Below are 21,160 nucleotides of genomic sequence, written 5' to 3'. Positions count from 1 at the left end.
GATCCTTTGGGCGGGGAGGCCCAGGCACCTGTCATAATCTCAGTCACTGGACTGTTGCAGTAACAGACTCCACACCAATCCAGGATTCCCGTTTGCCCCATTGGCTCGCTTTTCTTGTTCACCATGGCAACTGCTTTGAATCTTTTCCATTCTCATCAAATCTCCTCCCCTTCTGCCTTCCCTTTCTTTCTCATCAGACAAATCTGCCTCCTATTTCACCCAGGAGACAGATGTCACCTGAATGGGAGTGCCCGCACCTCGCTCACTTACCTGCCACTGGGCTCACCTTTCCTCTATCCACGGATTTAGGCAGTAGCACAGTCCAACAGAACTCCCTGCACTGATGGAAAGTCCCACACCTTCCCTGGCTGCTCCAAGTAGCCACTAGCCGCCTGGGGTCCTGGGCACTGGAAACATGGCAAGGATGACTGAAGAGCTGAATTTTAAATTTCATTTCATTTCATTTTAATTGATTTAACTTAAAATCACCACCTCTGGCTAGTGCCACCCTCTCAGACAGCACCCGTTAGTGTAAACCAAAGACATATTTGAAGATCAGAACACTGAGATTTCTCCTAACTCTGTGACACCCTTAAGGAGTAAAGTCTTAGCAAATTTATCATAAGGATTCTGAGTGAGGTGATGAGAAGGAAGGAAGAGAGGGCTGGAGAGGACACTCATGAGAAACTGTGTGGACAAACTGAGAAGGAAAAATCACCACAGTGGACCACTGCTCTGCTCTCTCTGTCTGCAGGTGCGCCTACAGTGGACATTTCACATAAATGGAATCTTATGATATACGCTCATTGTGTGACTGGCCTCTTTCACCTGACATCACGTTTTCAGGGTTCATCAAGTTGTAGCAGGTATCAGTGCTTCGTTCTCTTTATGACAGACTAATATTCCATTTTGTGGATGGACCACATTTTGTTTATCCATTCATCTGTTGGTGGACATATGGACTATCTGCTTACCTGTAATGGCTCAGGAACGAATGAATGACTAACACGCACAGCACTGTTCGAGATTGAAAAGATGGTTAACATGTGACACCTCCAGGATCAACTCCAACTTCCCACCTCCACACCCAGAGGCCCACCAGGTCTTGCCAAGTGGTTCAAAGAGCTTTGGAATTTGTAATCACTCACAACTACTACAGGATTGAAAGCCAGACAGCTAATCCCTCAGTGTCTGTGTTCTAACCATCAGGCTCACTGCCCTAACAGGAGTCTTGTGGATCTCCTTCCGGAGGAAGATAACTGCCGAGTGTGTCGGCAAGCGACAGTGCACTCTAATAAGGCAACTAGTGATGGAACTGTTTAAAGGAGTCAGCAGAGGGGGCTCCCTGGTGGCGCAGCGGTCGAGCGCTGGGCTGCGAAGCTGCCCGCAGCCTCTGCAGCACCGGTTCGATCCCCGTCCGCCGGGTGAGGGTCCCACAGAGTGCGCAGACCTCTCCTGCCACCCGCTGCTCCCCTCAGCATTGTACTTCGTCAGTCTTCCTGCTCTGCTCTCCGCTCTGACTCTGGTGAATTCTCTCGCCCTCCCGCGCTTCTGACTGTACCCAGTGCTTGTATAAATAAAATAAATAAATTTTTAAAAATAAATAAAACTTAAAAAAAAAGGGTCAGCAGAACTAAGAAAAAGCTGGCAAAGTGGGGGAGCCTTACCACTCCTACACCTTAAGGGGTAAGGAGGGAGTGGTACCCAGAAGCCCTGCACAACTGCGAGGAGATGAGCCAGAAAAATTCACATCCAACCTCACAGCCCTTGTGCTGCCCAGACTCCTAAACTGGGAACAGCAGGGTGAGGAAGGTCCATGCAGCTCCCGCGGTTGAGGAAGCACAGGTTAGCTCAGACTGGAAAAGAAAATCTCTGTATAAGTGCCACACACTAACCGATTGTACCACTGGAGGTCCAGCTAAGAAAAACTCTGCCTGGCCATTCTGCAGACTGGAAGAGAAGTGCAGAAGTCAACAGCAAAGAGAAAGAATCTTCTCAAGAGGAAGCAATCTTTCTCTCACTGGTAAGTGGAAGCCCCGCCCTCCATTTTTGCGGCGCGCTGGTTTTCTTAGTCGCTAAAACACAGACTCTCAGAAACACTGCTATTTGGAATTGCAGCAGCAAGAATGAAGTATCCCACTTTTGCCTGGAGGGGGCAAATCACCTTGAGACAGCCTCAATTTGCCCCTCAGGAGCGGAGCTTCAGATTAAGGGTTTCTGGACACCTTCGACATCAACCTTATCTTTATTACATGCAAGGAAAAAGGACCCGGGGTCCACTTTGCAATTCAGATCTGAAGTCAACTGTTTCATACACACTTGCTTTGCTTTATGCCTATCAAAACCTGATTTCACTTAAATTTCCTCTAAACGCCACCGTCCCAGAATGTGTATAGCGCTCACCTTTTGTTAGGTGGTACCCTTGGCCCCTCCAGCACACGCTCTACCTCTCTGGATGGGTCCGTAAACTAAGCTGAATTTTGTTGGCAGGCAAGTTCATCCCTGGTGGTCGGCTGATTAGGCTAGCTAGCTCATGGCCCACCTCTTGGGGGTCGGAGCTAGGCAGAGAGTGGATCTAGAGGATCCGGTGAGAAACATCCAGCACCCTTCCCCACACCACTCCCCAGCAAATCAGATTCCTCCCACCACTACAGACCAGAGCGGGGAAACTTTGTTCAGATACATCTGGGGCTGGCAAAAGGGTTGTAGAAATGAAATCAGTCAGTCTCTGAATAGGGCTGGAGGCCAGGGAAAGATCTAGGCCCTTTACTAAAGCACAATGGAAGCACTGGGTCTCCTGACATTTGAAAGGCTGCCCCTTACCCCAACTGAAATGAGTCAAGAAAAAGGAAAAGGGAGAGAAAAGGGGGAAAGGGAGAATTCTAAAAATGCCCTTCCTTTGAACACCATCTTTGTGCAGGCATCTGGGGGAGGCTGGTTAGGGCTGGGTCATCTGCCAGTCAGGCCTGTAGGCTTCTCTTGTTTATTACCAACCACAGCTGGGACAGCTGCCAGGGCCCGCCCCCACCCTGCTGTCATTGGAGGAGCTCTAATGTAAGGGCACTGCTAAGAATCAGGTTTCTTTTTCCTATTACTGGTGGGCCTGCCGCAGCTGGTCCGGGAGTTTGGGGGTCTGATCCAGCCTCCTGCAGAGTGAGCCTCTGACCATGCCAGCCTGCTGCAGCTGTGGCGATGTTTTCCAGTACGAGACATATAAAGTTATCCGAATCCAGAGCGCAAACTATGGCACCATCAAGTGGTTCCTTCACATGCTTGTCTTCTCCTATGTGAGGTAAGCAGGGTGTTGGGAATGACCCCAAATCTCTGTAGTGGTTGATAGCACAGAACACACCAAGGTGCAGCTGCTGGTGCACATTCTGAAGTCCACGTGGTCTGACAATCATACTGTAAACTGTGGTGGGTTGGGCAGGTCTCGGGAAAAGTAGTGGGGGGAGGAAGAAGCAGCTGGCAAGGAACAGTGGCAGTCTGCTAAGAAAGAAGCCGCGGGAGGCCAGTGTGACACTTTGGGTTCTGCCTGGAAGCCAGGGAGGGCATACCTGGGGACAGTGGGAAAGCTCAGGAGATTTCTAGCGAGGAGGCAGGGATTTGGACCACACCTGGAGACAGGGCAGGCCTCTGAGTCATCACCCCTTAGGGAAAGGAATAAGACCAGACTTGTAAATGTAACTACGTCCTCTTCAGCATTCTCTCCAACTGTTCTCTCTCTCTCTGTCTCTCTCTCCTTTTTTTAACAGCTTACTGAGGTATAATTTACATATACAACTCACCCCTTTAAAGTCTATAAATTCATGGTATTTAGTATATTCACAGAGTTGGGTAATCATCTCCACAATCCATTTTGGAATATTTTCATCACTTCAAAAAGAAACCCCACATCCGTTGGCCATCACTCCCAGCCCCCTGCTCCCCTGTAGCTCCAGGAACCCTCTGATCTACTCTCTGTCTCTATGGATTTGCCTATTCTGGATATTTCATATGAATGGAAAATCACATAACGTGGCCCGTTGTGACTGACTTATTCCACTCAGCTTGTTTTCAAGGTTGCTCTCTGATAGGGCATGTTTCTCTACTGTGTTCCTTTTCACGGGGTAGGAGTCGGGGGAGGTCTGTTCACTATGCTTTGTGGACAATTTAAAGGTCTAGCAGAGGCAATTTTGAGGAGACACAATTTTGTTTTTTTTTTTTGTTGTTGTTTTTTTATAAATTTTATTGTTATATTCCCCATACAATTGCAGCCCCCCCATTCTGACCCCAATCCCTCCCCTCCCGCCCCCGCCCCCCTAAAAGTGTCTCTGGTTCATAGTTTTTTGTTGATTTTGATTTTCACTTTCTTATATTCATTTTCCTGGTCCCTTATTTAAGTTTTCTAGATTCCTGCTATGAGTGAGACCATCCGGTATTTTTCTTTTTCTTTTTGGCTTATTTCGCTGAGCATGATCCCAATTTTGAGGAAACACAATTTTGAACTTAAGTGCTGATGCTAGGAGGTAACATAACTTCCATGTAAAATGTTTCTCCACTGTTTATATTTTGAAATATAAAATTAAAGACAAAATATTGTTGATTTCACTTTTCTCTGCCATTTCATAGAACACCTATTTACACCTCACTGAATGGGGTCCCCGAGAACACAGCTTGGGAAATGATGTTTTAATCGTACTCTGAGGCCTCAGGTATTACAACTGCAACTCAGCCTTCGGTGAATGGGGTGGTCCAGGTGTGTAGGGACTGGGGGAGGCAGGTCACATCACACAGGACTGGCATGGACTCAGAGACTGAAGACAGACAGGGCCTCAGTTACTGCACTCAGGACAAGGCAGGGGCTGGAAACTGAGGAAATAAGACAAGTGGCCGGTCAGCAACTCATAGTCCCTCACCACCAAGTTCAAACCTGGACTCGAGGTAGGACTGCAGTTGCCGCAAAGGTCAAGTGGCCCCAGCTTCCAGCTTCCGTAAATGTGTGGACAGGATGCTGAGTAGGTCTGCGCTACAGTTGTTTGGAGAGGAAGTAACAGGAACCTAATGCCAGTTCGCTCCCCTGCCACACTGGATGGGGAGGGGTAACTGCCACATCAGCGGGCAGCGTGAGAGATGGGGCTGTCCTCAGAGAGGACTGGCTGTAAAGGTCGGGACTGGGCTCATTCCCTATATCTTGGCTCTACTTGTCTTTCTTCTTGAATAGGTTCTCCGTGTCATAAGATGACACACTCATATCCTCACAGCCTTCTTAATGTCTCCAGAAGAACCAAAGTCTTTTCTGACAGATCTGGCAGCAGAGTCCCAAGACTCTGGTCAGGTCTGAATGTAAGTTCCGTCTCTGGACCAGTGGCTGCCTTGGGGGTGTGGTGTCACCCCACTGGTCAGCCCTGGGTCCCATGCTTGCTCCTCTGGCGGAAGGTAGGGAGAGGTTGGTAGAACTGAATGAGCCTGACCTGAATCACATCCAGTGGCTTTTCTTTAGACAAAAAGCATTCTGTTGCCAGAAGAAATGTGAAAAGGATGGAGGTGGGGAAGGGGGTCAGACAAAAACAAACATCCATTTAAAAAGGGCTTTACAGGGCCTCCCCAGTGGCGCAGCGGTTGAGCACTGGGTTGCGAAGCTGCCCGCAGCCTCTGCGGCGCCGGTTCGATCCCCGGCTGCTCCCCGGCCCCCGGAGGAGGGTCCCACATGGCGTGCAGACCTCTCCTGCCGCCCGCTGCTCCCCTCAGCAGTGTACTTCGGTCCTTCTGCCTGCTCTGCTCCCCGCTCTGGCTCTGGTGAATTCTCTCACCCTCCCGTGCTTCTGACTGTACCCAGTGCTTGTATAAACAAACAAACAAATAAATAAATCTTTTAAAAAAAAAAAAAAAAGGCCTTTACAGAGCCAGACATTCCAGGGACTCCTGAAGGCTGCGGCTCCAGCCCTGGCTTCTATCAGCACTGCTCCTGGGCTGTGGCGACTCTGCCCAACGTCATTGCCAAGAACAGGCCCCGGGCATTCTCAACAGAGCCAGTGCCTGGAATTCCAAAGTATTCCAACCCATGATTCTGCCCTGTCCTCTCAATTCAATGAGATGGAAGACCTGGATTAATGATGGTTATTTTCCCAGGAAAAGTGAGATGTAAAAGCCTGAGTGACTTAAAAATAACTGTGTTTTGTTGTTGGCGTTATTTACATCATCTCATCGTGTCCACCCGGCCTTGGGTCTTCTTTGTTCTTCACTGTTTCACAGATAAGGAAACAGAAGCTATTGAAAGTCGGAGTTACATTCAAAAAGGCCATCCAGTCAGAAAGTAGGTTGTGAAAGACATTCAAACCCTAAGCCACTGCTCCTCACCCATAAGCCATACCACTGGGGTTGTTGCCGGAACCAGCCGCCTCAGCGTGGGAGCGGCAGGGCCAGCGGTGTCCTCTCACCCGCTGCTCCACCACAGCTCAGTGGTGGCAGGTGCGCCTCAGAGCTCATAACTGCCGTTTGTAATGGATCAATCAGGTGTGAGCTGTGAGCTGATTGGTGCTAAACAGTCCAATCAGACTTGTGGGTGAAAGAGGAGCTAAGCCAGGGCTGGAGGGAGCTGAGGGGCGCCCTGAGAGAAGAGGAGAGGGGGCCCCTGAAGAAGAAGGACTGACAATGCTTGCCCCTGAAGAAAAGAAGGCGGTTCCAGCCACCCAAGAAAGAAGAAAAGAAGCATCCAGAAGCCCCCCTCCAAGGAGGGAAGAGGAAGCAAAGGACTAGGTCACGGACTGCGCCTCAGTCCTGTCTCTGACATTGCCTGAGAGGCCCTGGGCCTGGCGTCTCAAAGAGCTGTTGGTACAATCCAACAACTCACACAGAGCTGTGAACACTGGGTGTCTCTGGCACCGCCTCTGCGGGACCAGGAGTGGCCATCACTACTGGCCAGAGCTGTCTAGCACTCCCGGTGACCGGTGGCGACCATCACTGATGGTACCTGGCTGAGAAAGCCGCCACTTGGTGATACAGTGAGTTCTTTGTTTCCCCTGTTTGTAAAATAAACCCCATGGTTGTTATTCCTGGAGTCTAAGGTCTCTTGCAATTGTGTGGGCGGGTGAGAGCCCACAGACAGTGACCAGTCCTTTTCTCGGGCACTGTCCTTTCTTAGAGTCTATAGATCTTGGTTTTGGTTTCTGGCCTTTTGGCCTTTTGGGGCTTTTAGTGACTCTCTGGTCTCAGAGCCTGGGCGGGTGGTGGCTGTTTCTTCCATCCAGCCTCCTGCCCTGTGGCCTCACTTGTGGCCCTCTCCACCCGTTTCAAAGTGGCTACCCTCAGCTTGCCCTTGTCCATTATTTACTCATTGCCCAAATACATTTGAGCATTTGTTATGCATGAAGCCCTGTTCAATGGTGCCAGTGAAACAAAAGTTCCTGCCCTTGTTGGGTTATATACCAAAGGAGGAGAGAGACATGACACAAAAATGGAGAGACATAATGAAAGGTCTGGTGGTGATAAGTGCTCTGTATAAAGAATGGGGACAAGCCATGAACTGTCTGGGAGAGGGGTGTTTCTGGTGGAGGGAACAGCAAGTGCAAAGGCCCTGAGGCAGGAACTCAGTGGGGCACCCCAGGAAAAGGAAGGAGGCTGGTGTGGCTGTAGGAGAATGAAGAGGCAGTGAGGAGAGGTAGTAGGTGAGTGGGAGAGGTAACATGGATGGGGGAGGGAGGGCCCTGGAGGCCACTCTCAGTTCCTTGGTTTTTATTCCAAGTGAGTTGAGAAGCCACTGGAGCATTTTAAGCACAGAAGAGATACTTGCATCCTATTAAGAAGATTTCCCTGGACAGAAGTCCCCTTAGAAACTTTTCTAATGAATATGGAAGTCTAGAAACAGTTGAGAGAAAAGCAGAACAAATTCCACTTAAATTACTTCTTTCCCCTCACCCAGCAACCTGCACCCAGTCAACAGCAAGTACAGCACCGTGGAGACAGTGCTGTTGGGCAGTCTGGGCTGTTAAAATGTGCTCCTGGCTAGCTGCCTGTTTCACCAGAAGCTGGTCACAATCCTCCACTTGAGTGGAAGTAAGTTGCCCACGGAGGTCGGCAGAGGCACAGTGGCTGAGGAGGGGCAGATCCAACGCAGGCCCTATGACCACTGTCAGTTAAGAGGAAGAAAAATGTGAAGAGAGTCACCACATTCTCATTCCACCCTGGAACCCTGGGTGATGTGATAGAGATGGGGGAGGGAGCCCAAAGAAGACCCACTTCAGGAGGAGAAGAATCCAGTCAGGTGACACACAGGACCAAGAGAACAGGAAATGCAAATGTCTGGAAGAAAAACAGAGGAACAACCAGAAGACAGAATGTTCCAGAACTGTAACAGGGTGGTCCCCAGGAAAGGGGGAGGTTCCCTGCCCCACCCAAGGGAGGGTGGAGCTGAGCTGGAAAAGGAGAAGCTGCAGAAGAGACTGAGGAAGGAAGCAGGATGGAGCCAGGAGACACATGAAGAAACTGCGCTTGTCTTTTGGTCGTGGACTGGGTGACACAGATGTGGGTGAGACCCATGGGGAGGTGACAATGGCAGCTTTTATCTTGATGTTGATTTTGCTCTTTTCCTTCCAGGCTTGTCTGGTTGTTTCTGACCCTTTTCTGTGGGTCCCCACTGGAAGGTGCTTCAGACTTGTGGCAGGCTTTGGGGCCTTGCTCTGGGCCGATCCCATTTGGATGGAGTTTTACCCGCGAGGGGACGGGTAACTTTGGGTGCTTCATTTAGAAACTAGACTCTTTGCCTTACCTGTATTTTTTCCTAGTTTTATTAAAGTTCCTTCCCATTAAAGTCTCCTATGTTTCGTGTTGATGCGGCGGATGGCAGAACCCATTTAGAATAGGCAGGTTTGCGGGGTTTGGGCTGCCCCTCTCCCTGTCCTATAACAGAACTAGGTGAGACAGGTGGGAGAAGCAAGAGCTAAAATAGAGAGGTAGGCAGGGGCCAGTCCACATGAAGCGTTGGGAGTTCATTCTCTGAGCTGCAGGAAGCCACTGAGGTCGAGGGTGGGTTTATTTTTGTAATTTTACAGGGCAGCAAAACCATTCATGTCTCTGAAAGCGCTCTCAAGCCACTGTGCAGGATGTAGACTATCAGGCGTGGCCAGTGAGAAGGTTGGACTTAGCCAGATGAGAGAAGATGGTGATTTGGACTAGAATGGGGGGTGGTGTAGCAGGGGAGAAGTGGGCAAAGTTGGGGTAGGATTTGGAGGTAGAGCTCACATGATAAAAGATGAGAGATTCCTAGCCTGCTGGGTGGACTGCAATGCCTCTTACTGATGTGAGGAAGAAGGAGGGCAAGTTCGCCCACTGACGCAGCGATATTCGTGATGGCAGGCAAGCTAGGGCAATACCGCAAGCATGGCCTCTACCAGCGACCCTCCATGAATGTTTAACACCAAGGCATTCTAGAAGCTAGAAACAAGTCATCACAAACAAACAAACAAAAATAAGTGTCGTCCTTTCAGATGGATACATCCAGTTTTCGGAAGAGCCTGCCTCCTTATCCTACAACTCCCATTACTCTGTGACCTGGTGGAGGTTTCTCATGCACCCACTGGCATCTAGGCACCACCGCTCCAGGCCAGTCTCCCACCTAGGAGCCAGCCCTTGTGGGGCCTTAGCAAGGTGCTGGGAAGAGGAAAGGCAGATTATATGGGTTATGCACAGGCCTGCATGCATGTCACTGGGCTGGTGTGCAAAATTCCAGAGAAGGGGGAAGCAAAAGTGGGACTGGAGTAACCAGCAGGATCCAGATAGTAGGTAATAGTTGATTCTCTCACTAAAGTAATGCAGAGAGTGGAGGACGTGAGAGGGTCAAAGGAGAAAGTGGGACCCTTTAGGATAACAATGGGTCATCCAGGTGAGAGCTGATGGTGATTTGGATCAGGAGGTGAAAATGGTAGAGGAGAGAAGCAGACAGATTTGAATAATAAGAAAAAAGGGTAAGCTTGGGCGACTGAGTCGGTGAAGGGGAATGAGGGCAAGGATGAGCTAAGAAGCGCACCGTGTTTCTGGCTTGGGTACCAGATGGATGGTGGGAGAACTTGCTGGGGTAGGTCTGCAGGAGAAAACCCCATGTGGGGTGGACACAAATCCAGAAGTGACGGCACTGCATTTGGCATGTCCGTGTGGCATAGAAGTGGAGACACTCAGTGGTAACTGGATCATTGGCGCTGGAGCTGTGTTAGTGATGTCTGCATCCCCAGCTCAGCGATCCAACTAGAACCATGAAAGCAGCAGCCACTGACCAGCAAGAGAAGACAGAGATGAAACCATGAGGGGGCTTAGAATAGAACCCTGCAGAATGATGGGGAGCACAGAGGTCCCTAAAGAATTCTCAGGCAGGGTGGCTAAAAGCTCAAAGAAAAGTTGGGAGAATGCTGATCCCGGGATGCTAAGGGGAGAAGAGGAAGAAGGTGGAGCACGGTCAATGGTGTCAAATGCTGCTGAGAGTTCCAGGAAGATGAGGTCTCTGACGTGTCTATTGGATTTAGTGACAATGACGTTGTTGTTTACTTGGCGAGAGAAGCTTTAGAGAGTGGTGGGGGCGGGAGCCAGACTGGAGTGGGTGGAAGAGTGAATGGGGATGCGGAAATGGATGCAGTGACTCACTCTTTCAAGGGACTTGGCTACAAAGGAGGAGAGAGGCATCACGTGGTGGTAGGAGAAGGTGGGGGGTCGAGGGTGGGTTTATTTTTATGATGGCAAATGATGTTTAAATGCAGGTAGAGAGGAGACCGGGGAGAGAGACAAGAAGGGATAGATGGAAATTATCACCATCATCATCACTGTCCCCAGCTAGCAACCACAGGAAAGCTGTTCTGTACTGGCACCCCTCTGATGGGTAGGCGCTTGCTCCTTACATATCTCCCTGTGGTTTCCACCTTCAGTTAGGGATCTGTCCCGGGTGCCCCTCGACCTGACACTCTTCACATGGCTGCACCCTGCTAATGTCTCTCTCCTCTTCTTCAAAATAATGGCCCCCAGTCCTTTGGCTGTGTGTCCCCAGCACGGTGACCAGACCCTTTACCATATCAGCCAATCCCACACAATCACCTGCTGTCCAGGACCTCTTAAAAGATGGCGCATGCACTCGTGCTTTGCAGGTGGAATCATGAAATAGCTCAACCCCACAAAACAAAAGGATTTTTTAAAAATGCACACATCCTGGGCCTCCCCTGGTGGCACGCAGGTGGTTACGTGCCGCGCTGTGAAGCTGTCCGCAGCCTCTGCAGCGCTGGTTCAATCCTGGCCGGCCGGCGAGGGTCCCACATGGTGCGGCAGACCTCACCTGTCGCACCCGCAGCTCCCCTCAGCAGTGTATTTCGTTGGTCTGTCTGTTCTGTTCCCTGCTCTGTCTCCTGTGAATGCTCTCACCCTCCCGCGCATCTGGCCTGTACCCAGGTTCTTGTATAAATAAATAAAACCTTTTTTAAAAAAAATTGAAAAAAAATAAAAATGCACAAATCCTTTCACCCAGAAACCTTATCCAAAGCGTTTAACTCCTGAGGTTTGAGGAGATTCTTGTTTAAGTACATATCCAGCAACATAAGAGAGGCGGGTGGTGAGGCAGTGAAGCTTAGTGAACAGACTGAGCCATCTTCCTGGGAAATGACTGCCTTCCCTGAGGTCCAGGAAGGAGAGGAGGATGCCAGCTTTCACTGCTGCTACTCAACATTGTACTAGAAGTTCTGGCCAGAGCACTAAGACAAGAAAAAGAGAGAAAAGACATTCATGTTGGAAAGCAAGAAGGAAATCTTTATACTTGGATGATACGATCCTCTATAGGGAGAATCACAATGAATTCACAATAGAATTATTAAAGTTAATAGACCCGTTCAGTAAAGGTGCAATCCACAACAGAATCAGCCCACAAAAATCAGTTTCTACACTAGCAAGTAGCAATCCAGCTTTGCCGGAGCAGCCATGGCCCCAAGTTTCCCCATAGAGGTGGGCCTCAACAAGGTGACCAAGAACAGGAGTCAGTCCAGGCACAGCTGTGGCTATAGGTGCCTCACTAAGCACTCCAAGTCAGTGGGATGTGATCCAGGAGGTGTGCAGCTTTGCCCCTCACAGCAAGGGCCATATAGCTGCCCCACTAGGACAAGTATGGCTTTGAGTTCACCAAGAAGGGTAATGACATTAGAAGGTGCAGGCTTTGAGAGGTGAAGACACAGATGGCACCAAGAGGAAGAGAGAAGAGTCGGGTGACTTGGGTCCCGAGCTCCTTCCCCACCTTCCATGAACATTTTTTTTTTTTTTAAAGAAGCAATGTAAAAAAGAAATTAAGACATCAATTCCATTCATAGTAGCATCAGAAGAGCTTGAAGTTGTGGAGCCTGTGTTGCTACTTATGACACATCTTAGTCTATTTTGGTTGCTTTAGCAAAATACCAAAGTTTCGGAGGCATTTCGAAACCACAGACCATTTCTTACTGCAGTTCTGGAGACTAACGCAAAGTTCAAGATCAAGGCGCCAGCAGTTTTAGTGTCTGGTCAGAACCCACTTCCTGGTTCACACGGGAGCAGACTTTCTGCCGCCGTGGCTCCCCAGGGTGAAAGGGCAAGGGAGGTCTTATCAGGACATGAACCCCATTGATGAGGGCTCCACCTTGCTGACCTAATCACCTTGAAGGCCTCACATCCTAACACCATCATCACCCCTGGGGTCAGATTTCAATCTGTGGATTTTGGAGGCTCCATGGCAGTCTTTGACACGAGGCTTTCTCTCTGTGCCATTTTGTTCACCTATAAGGTGACCCTTCCTTACAGGGTCGTTTTGTAGGAGGTGAGGATTGAAAGAGTTAATATGTTATTAAAATAGGCTTAGTAGGAAAAAAAAAAATAGGCTTAGAAGAATGCCTGGCACATGGTAAGAGCTACATCAGGGTTAACCAAACAAATGTTTATCATTGGACAGATGGGATGAAAATTCCAGTTAAAAACCCATCAAGGACCTCCTTGGTGGCGCAGGCGGTTGAGTGCCACACTGTGAAGCTGCCCACAGCCTCTGCAGCGTGGGTTCGATCCCGGCCGGATGGCAAGAACCCCACATGGCACAGCAGACCTCTCTTGTCTCGCCCACTGCTCCCCTCAGCAGTGTATTTCAGCCAGTCTGCCTGTTCTGTTCCCCACTCTGTCTCCGGTGAATCCTCTCACCCTCCTGCGCATCTGGCCTGTACCCCAGTTCTTGTATAAAAATAAATAAATCTTTAAAAAAAATAAAAAATAAAAAAAACCCATCAATAAGAGACCGGCTGGCTGTAAAGGCAGGAATGGGCACTGAGCAGGTTTTCTGATCCAGCAGACCGGATAAAGGAGAGAGTGAGACCTGGAGCCCTCAGTGGCTTTTGCAGGCTTTTATTGGGATTACCAGGCACACGGCAGGCAGGGGTGCTGGAGGGCCGGGAGACTGGTAGGCCTCCCAGCCCCCAGCAAGTGTTCACTCTATCTGGGCTCTCCAGCGTTCTTTCGCAAAATCTCGTAGTTTCTCTGCTTCTATGTTTCTTCTTCTGCTGGCATCCCCGTGACACCGCCCTTAAAAGTCCAGCCTTAGCCCAGGTGAATCCCATCTACGTATGCCCACACCCTACTCCCGGTGCCCGCCATCAGGCATGCATTCAGGACCACAGGTTTCCGTCATCTATCCTAATTGCGGGAAGGCAGAAAAGACTGATACTTACCTTACCCTACAGTGGCAAATTCACGACTCACCTCCTGGGATGAACCACATGGATTTGCCCACAGGCACCTGTTTGGTCTACACAGTGGGCCAATTGTTCCTATCTAAACACTAGGATACTCTGTAACCGATAAAAGGATTATGTGTGTCTTTATCACACATATGATGTGATATGGTGTATCTTTATCATACATTGGTCACTATTGTCACGGAAAGAAGTTCTAACACACCTGTTGAAAAAAATAACAAATTATAAAACAGTATGTAGAGTGTAGCCATGTTTGTATGTCTAGGTGTGGGCATAAAGAGTTTTCTGGAAGGTGCTCTCAAAGTTTCAACAGTGAGAACCTATGGAAGGGAGAAAGCTTTCCATGTTTTCTTGTGAAATTTACCCTTTGACAATGACAAAGGGGATTTTCTTTAAAGATGTGTTTCATTGTCTGCTCATGTGTCTTTGGCATGTAAATGCTTCTGGCTTTGTAACTGAGGCTACCAGAGGGTGGGGGGAGGGGTCGAAGCAAATTGGGAAGGGAGCCCCATGGATGCAGGTGGAGGTTACTGGTGCTTTGGCCTTGAGCGTGGTGCGGTAACGAGCATCTGAAAGGGTGTGGGCCCCTTCCCCTAAATCAAGTAACTGCTACCACAATAAAAAATGCTGCCGCTATTTTAAGAAGTGTCTCATAAAACCTGAACAAGGGCTCCTGCGCTCTAATCAGGGCCATGGCTTGACTTTGCCCACCTGGTTGCTGAGATTCAGGCAAGGATCTTACACACATCCATTCTGTTTCCTCTAACTGGTAAACACTAACCAATAGATTAGGACTCCCTCTTTCGGCTTTCCATTTAGTAGAAGGTGTATAGAATACTGTCCTCTGCAGCAGGAGAGGGGGAGGTTATTTGAAAAATGTACAAAGGGAGGGCTTTCCAGATGTGCAGCTGATGGAGAAGCAGGCTGAGGGCCCTGGGACATTAGAAGTGAAGATGGACGTAGTCAAGCTGTGGCTCCCCCACCCCCATCCAGCGAGCTCAGGGAACGGAGGGGCTAGTAGAATGGGCAGCCCTCAAGAAGCTACAACAGGCCTTACTATGTGGTGGAAGGCTACGTAACAGCATCCCCCCCCACCACCACCAAATCTCCATGTCCCAATCTCCAGAACTTGTGACCATGTTACCTGACTTGGCAGAAGGAGTTCTGATAATATTCAAGATTTTGAGACGAGATTATCTGTCCTTGTCTGAGCAGCTGTGGCGTAATCCAAAAGCCTTTAGGAGAAGGAGGCCATATGCAAAAAAGTTCAACAATCTAGAAGAGATGGACAAATTCCTACAACTCTACAATCACCCAAAGCTAGATAAAGAAGAAATAGAACACCTAAACAGACCAATTACAAGCAGTGAAATTGAAACGGTAATCAAAAACCTCCCCCAAAACAAAAGCCCAGGACCTGATGGATTTACAAATGAATTCTACCAAACATTCAGAAGCGAATTAGTGCCTATCCTTTACAAACTCTTTCAAAAAATTGAGAAGGAAAGGATAATACCAAACACATTCTATGAAGCCAACATTACCCTAATACCAAAACCGAACAAGGACAACACACAAAAAAGAAAACTACAGGCCAATCTCTCTAATGAACATGGATGCAAAAATCCTCAATAAAATTTTAGCTATCAGAATCCAACAATGTATCCATAAGATAATTCACCATGACCAAGTAGAATTTATTCCAGGGACACAAGGATGGTTCAATATCTGAAAAATCAATGTTATCCAACACATCAACAAAAAGAAATATAAAAACCATATGATAATATCAATAGATGCTGAGAATGCTTTCGACAAAGTACAACACCCATTTATGATAAAGGCCCTTGAAATTCTCGGGATACAAGGAACATACCTCAATATCATAAAGGCCATATATGGCAAGTCCATAGTCAGTATCATTCAAAATGGGGAAAAACTGAAAGCATTTCCATTAAGATCTGGAACAAGACAAGGATGTCCACTCACCACTGCTTTTCAATATAATACTGCAAGTCCTAGCCAGAGCAATAAGACAAGAGAAAGACACAAGGAATCCAAATAGGGAAGGAAGAAGTTAAACTATCACTATTCGCAGATGATGTGATAACATACCTAGAGAACCCCAAAAACTCCACAGAAAAACTAATTAAACTAATCAATCAATCAGTTTAGTAAAGTGGCAGGATACAAAATCAACATGCAAAAATCAGTAGCCTTCCTATACACAAACAATAAATCTGAAGAAGAAATAAAAAAAGTCATCCCTTTTATTATTGAAACAAAAAAAAAATCAAATACTTGGGAATAAACCTGACAAAAGAGGTAAAGGACCTATACAAAGAAAACTATAAAACACTGTTAAAAGAAATAGAAGAAGACACAAAGAAATGGAAAGATATCCCTGCTCATGGATTGGAAGAATTAACATTATCAAAATGGCCATCCTACCAAAAGCAATTTACAGATTCAATGCTATTCCAATAAAAATTTCAATGACATTCTTCAGGGAAATAGAACAATTATTGATGAAATTCATATGGAATCACCAAAAACCCCGAATAGCTAAAGCTCTCCTGAAAAATAAAGAAGGGAATGGTGGCATCACACTCCCAGACTTCAAACTATATAAAGCCATAATCATCAAAACTGCATGGTATTGGAACAAGAACAGATACACCAACCAATGGAACTGAATAGAAAATCCAGAAATAAACCCACAGATTTATGGTCAACTAATCTTTGACAAAGGAGCAAAGACTATGCATTGGAGCAAAGAAAGTTTGTTCAATAAATGGTGCTGGGAAAACTGGGTCACTACATGCAAAAGAATGAAGCTTGATTACTACCTCACACCATGCACAAAAACCAACTCAAAATGGATTAAAGAACTAGACATAAGACCTGAAACCGTAAAATATATAGAAGGAAATATAGGCAAAACACTACATGACATGCACCTCAAAGATATCTTTACAGACACATCACCCAAAGCAGTGATAGTGAAGGCAAAGATAAACAGCTGGGACTACATCAAATTAAAGAGCTTCTGCACAGCAAAAGAGACAATAACCAAAACAAAGAGAAACCCCACCAACTGGGAGAAAATTTTTGCACACAACACTAATGATAAAGGACTGATCACAAAAATCTGCAAAGAGCTGATGAGACTCAACAAAAACAAAAAAAATAATCCAGTCAAAAAATGGGCGGAAGAGCTAAAAAGAAACTTCTCTGAAGAGGAAATGCAAATGGCCAACAGGCATATGAAAAAATGTTCAACATCACTTGTAATCAGGGAAATGCAAGTCAAAATTACAATGAGATACCATCTTACACCAGTGAGAATGGCACATATTAAAAAAAACTAGTAACAACAAATGTTGGCGAGGATGTGGAGAAAAAGGAACTCTCCTGCTAGTGGCAGTGTGTAAAGGCAGGAATGGACACGGTGCAGGTTTTCTGATCCCATGCAGACCGGGTAAAGGAGGAGTCAGAGTCCTTAGTGGCTTTTGCAGGTCTTTTATTGGGGTTCATCAGGCATATGGCAGGCAGGGGTGCTGGGGGGCCTGGAGGCTGGCAGTCCTCACAGCCCCCAGCAAGTCTTCACTCTATCTGGGCTCTCTGGCGTTCTCTGCTGCTTCTCAGCTTCTCTTACGGCGTCTTCTGCTTCTCTCTTGGCTTCTACTGGCATCCCAGTGACGCCGCCCTTAAAAGCACAGTCTTAGCCCAGGTGAATCCCATCTACCTACGCCCACACCCTACTCCAGGTGCCCGCCATCAGGCATGCATTCAGGACCGCAAGGATCCATCATCTATCCTGATGGTGGGAGGGCAGAAAAGCCTGACATTTTTCTTTACCCTACACAGTGCAAACTGGTCCAGCCACTATGGAGAGCTGTGTGGAGGTTCCTCAACCTGCTAAAGATGGAGAGCTTCCATATGATCCAGTAATTCCACTCCTAGGTATTTACCCAAAAGACACAGAAACACTAATTCCAAAGGGCACCTGCACCCCTATGTTTATAGCAGCACTATTTACAATAGCTAAGCTATGGAAACAACCCAAATGCCCAAAAATAGATGACTGGATCAAGAAGATGTGGTCCATATACACCATGGAATATTACTCAGCAATCAAAAAAATAAACACATGCAGTTTGCAGCAACATGGATGGAGCTAGAAGGGATCATGCTCAGTGAAATAAGCCAGAAGTAAAAAGAAAAATACCGGATGGTCTCACTCATAGCAGGAATTTAGAAAACCTAAATAAGGGACCAGGAAAAAGACTAATTAATACAAAGTAAAAACCAAAATCAACAAGCAACTATGGACCAGAGACACACTGTGGCGGGAGGGGTGGGGCAGGGAGAGGAAGGATTAGGGTCAAAATAAGGGGGATGCAATTGTATGGGGAATATAACCAAAATGAAAATGCATGCATTGTGCAAAAATGAAAAATGATGGAAGAATTATATAAAATAAAATATTAAAAAAAAAAAGAGAAGGAGGCCAGAGGGCTGGAGTTAGAAACAGACAGGTAGCGCAACATAGGCAAGGCCACTACTGGAAACTAGAGGCTCACTTGTGGAGACTCCAAAGGGAACCAGCCCTGCTGGCCCCTTGATTTTAGCTCTGTAAGGGATTAGGCATCTGCCCCCCGAATTGTAAGAATAAATTTGTGCTGTTTTAAACCACTAAAATCATGTCAATCATGTCAAGCAGCCACAAGGAGTTAATACAATTGGCAAACAACTTTTGGGTGCAAGGTGCAGGCTCTCCCCTACTTCCTTCTCAGGGCAGGTCTTGCTGCCCTCGGCCCCTGGCTGGCCTCCCTCCACAGCCGAGCGGTCCCAGAACAGAGCGCATCAGATTCCTCTGTTGGGATTTTAAAGACAAGAAGCAGGGGTTGCAGGTGGCGCATGGAGGGTCGGCCTCACAGCTCCTGAAGCCACCGCCAGTTAAATGTCTGCTGATCATTAACTAGATAGCGCAGGCCACACCCTTTCACTTCAGAGTTCTGTGCTCAGCACATCCAGGCAGCAGGAGGGAGAGTCAGGCTTTGCTGAAAGGTGCTTCTTCCCCCGGGGCCTTTGAGCATCTCCCCAACATGCCAGCATGTGGCCAGCACCTGAGGTGCAGCTACACGACAGTGAAAGAGGTTCAAGTTCAAGGCACGTGGCTTGGGACTCTGAAGAACTTTTTCATGGTGGGCATCATCATCTACATCTGGTGAGTGGGGTGAACCCAGCTGAGGGTTCCTATTCTATCCTTCCTCTTCGTTTCCTCCCCTGACCTCTCCACAGCCCACCGCTTTAGCCACATCAGCCTATCAGTACCCTGCTTCCCTCACACTGGCTGTTTTTTCCCCTACCAGATTCACTTCAGTCTTCCTATCCCCCATCCCCATCTACCCATCCTGCAAAGCTGGCCAGATGCCCAGCATCTTGGGGGCTCTGCTCACTCCAGGGACTAGTGGTTTGGCTATCTTCAGAATGCATGGCGTTGTACGCAGCCAGAAGGTCATAGGAATAGGGAGCCAGGCAGTTACCTGGCTCACTTAGGGACTAAATAAATCCACAGTCTGGAGAGGTGACCGGCTTGCCTGAGTCGCCCAACCATTTGGGAGAGTCACTGGGCCCGGTCAGGACCTCCTTCCGAAAGACAGGATACGCTGAGAACTTTGTCTTCTTTTTTCCTTTGAAGCAAATTGTATTGATTTTTCATTCATTTACACACCTATAACTTGGGGAGTCCAGCTTCACCCCTCCAACGAGCATATGGTTCCCCCTCCACTGGAGCTCCTGTGCCCATGCCCTGCCCCATATCCCCCCTCCTGTCCTCGTCCCTTCAGACACCATATTTTTCAGTCTAAGAGTTATTTTTGTGGTTTGTCAGTGTTTTCTTTAGTTATATTCCACCAATGAGTGAAACCGTCCAATTGTCTTTCACTTTCACACACTCATTTCACGTATCATTGCCTCCAGTTCCATCCTTATCATCCCAACAGGCACTATTTCATCTTTTCAAATAGTTGAGGTGTAGCCTGTTGAGTAAATATATTCCACAATTTCTTTATCCAGTTGTCTGTCAATGGGCATTCCATGTCTGAAGCAATGCAATTCTTAAAGTATATTCATTATGGTGCAGAGACAAGTGTTCTGACTTATGCAGGGTTGGATTTCATGATCAGCATCTGTCACTTTCTAGAATGAATATGAGAGATCAGAATTGAGCTTCTCAAAAGGTAGGCCAGTTGTTCTGGAAGAATATCGCAATATCCAACACGTAAATACACTGCAGTGCTGTGTATGCATGGGGGTGCCAGGCTGAAACAGTTGAGCCCCTACCTTCCTCTTAGTGTATGGGGTGGTATTTATTAGCTCTGCCTCCTGTGTGCTGACTGGACCCCAAATCTGGATCTCTAACCCCAATGTCTTTCTTGAAGAATTTTCTTTTTTAATGAATGTGACAGAACACTAAAATATATTGAGAATGATGTAATAAGCACCCACGTACCACCAGCCTATTTAAGGAATAAGACATTATAATCTAGTTTAGGTTCTCTGCACACCCAACCTCTATCCACTTCCTCTCCCCTTTTATATATCATCCTAAATTTGGTGTCTGTCCTTTAGGTTTGTTTTAATATTGTCTACAACATATGTCTATCTAGAAAAGTATCTAATTTTTTCCCTTTTTATGGAGGTGAAATTCATATGACAAAATTAACTACAGACAGCCACTGCTTAACAATGGGGATGAGTTCTGAGAAATGTGTCGTTAGGCAGTTTAATAGCTGGGTGGTGCCCCATTGAGGATCTACTCCACACACAGGGAGCATCATGCAGGGTGACTGCACAACAGCAATGGTGCAGCCTGCAGCACCCAGGCTAGATGGAAGAGCCTAATCAGGACCCCTGTGGTATATGTAGTCTGTTGATCAAAATGTCATGAAGGGGCACGTGACTGTACTTAAGGTGAACAGTTCAGTGGTGTTTAGTGAAAGTGTGTAACCACCACCTCTAGTCACGTCCAGAAACTTTCATCATCCCAAAAGGAAACCCCAAATCCATTATGCAGTCACTCCCCCTTCCCCCTTCCCTCAGCCCCTGGCCACCATCTGCCTATTCTCTGTCTCTGTTGATTTACCTATTCCAGATATATCATATAAATGGGATCATACAATCTGTGTCTGTTACCTTTTGTGTCTGGCTTCTTTTACTCTGTATTTTCAAATTGGCTGTGCTGCCACCACCAACAGAGCATTCAGAATCGCAGTACCTTAGCCCCATCCTTGGAAGCTTGGCTCTCTTTAGAATCACCCCGGGAGGGCCTCCCTGGTGGCACAAGGTGTTAAGTCTCAGCACTATGAAGCTATCGCCAGCCACTGAGGCAAAAGTTCAATTCCCACCCAAGGAGCAGACTCACATGGTGCAGAAGACCTCTC

The 21,160-nt window shown here is 47.4% G+C and overlaps 1 protein-coding gene across 1 annotated transcript in view; it reads left to right on the top strand.

Moving 5' to 3' along the window:
- Positions 1–3,167: 3,167 nt before the first annotated feature.
- Positions 3,168–21,160, top strand: part of P2RX7 (purinergic receptor P2X 7) — a gene marked incomplete at both ends in the record, with an annotated part of 56,378 nt that continues 38,385 nt past the window's right edge. Inside the window, one exon of the mRNA XM_084253183.1 lies at positions 3,168–3,292. Within this exon, the coding sequence (XP_084109309.1) occupies positions 3,168–3,292 (125 nt within the window). The remainder of the gene's footprint in view (positions 3,293–21,160) is intronic.

The sequence above is a fragment of the Talpa europaea genome (genome assembly GCF_964194135.1).
Source record: "Talpa europaea genome assembly, chromosome: 14".
In the NCBI taxonomy this organism is placed as follows: domain Eukaryota; kingdom Metazoa; phylum Chordata; class Mammalia; order Eulipotyphla; family Talpidae; genus Talpa; species Talpa europaea.
This window is presented reverse-complemented; position numbering and strand designations above follow the sequence as displayed.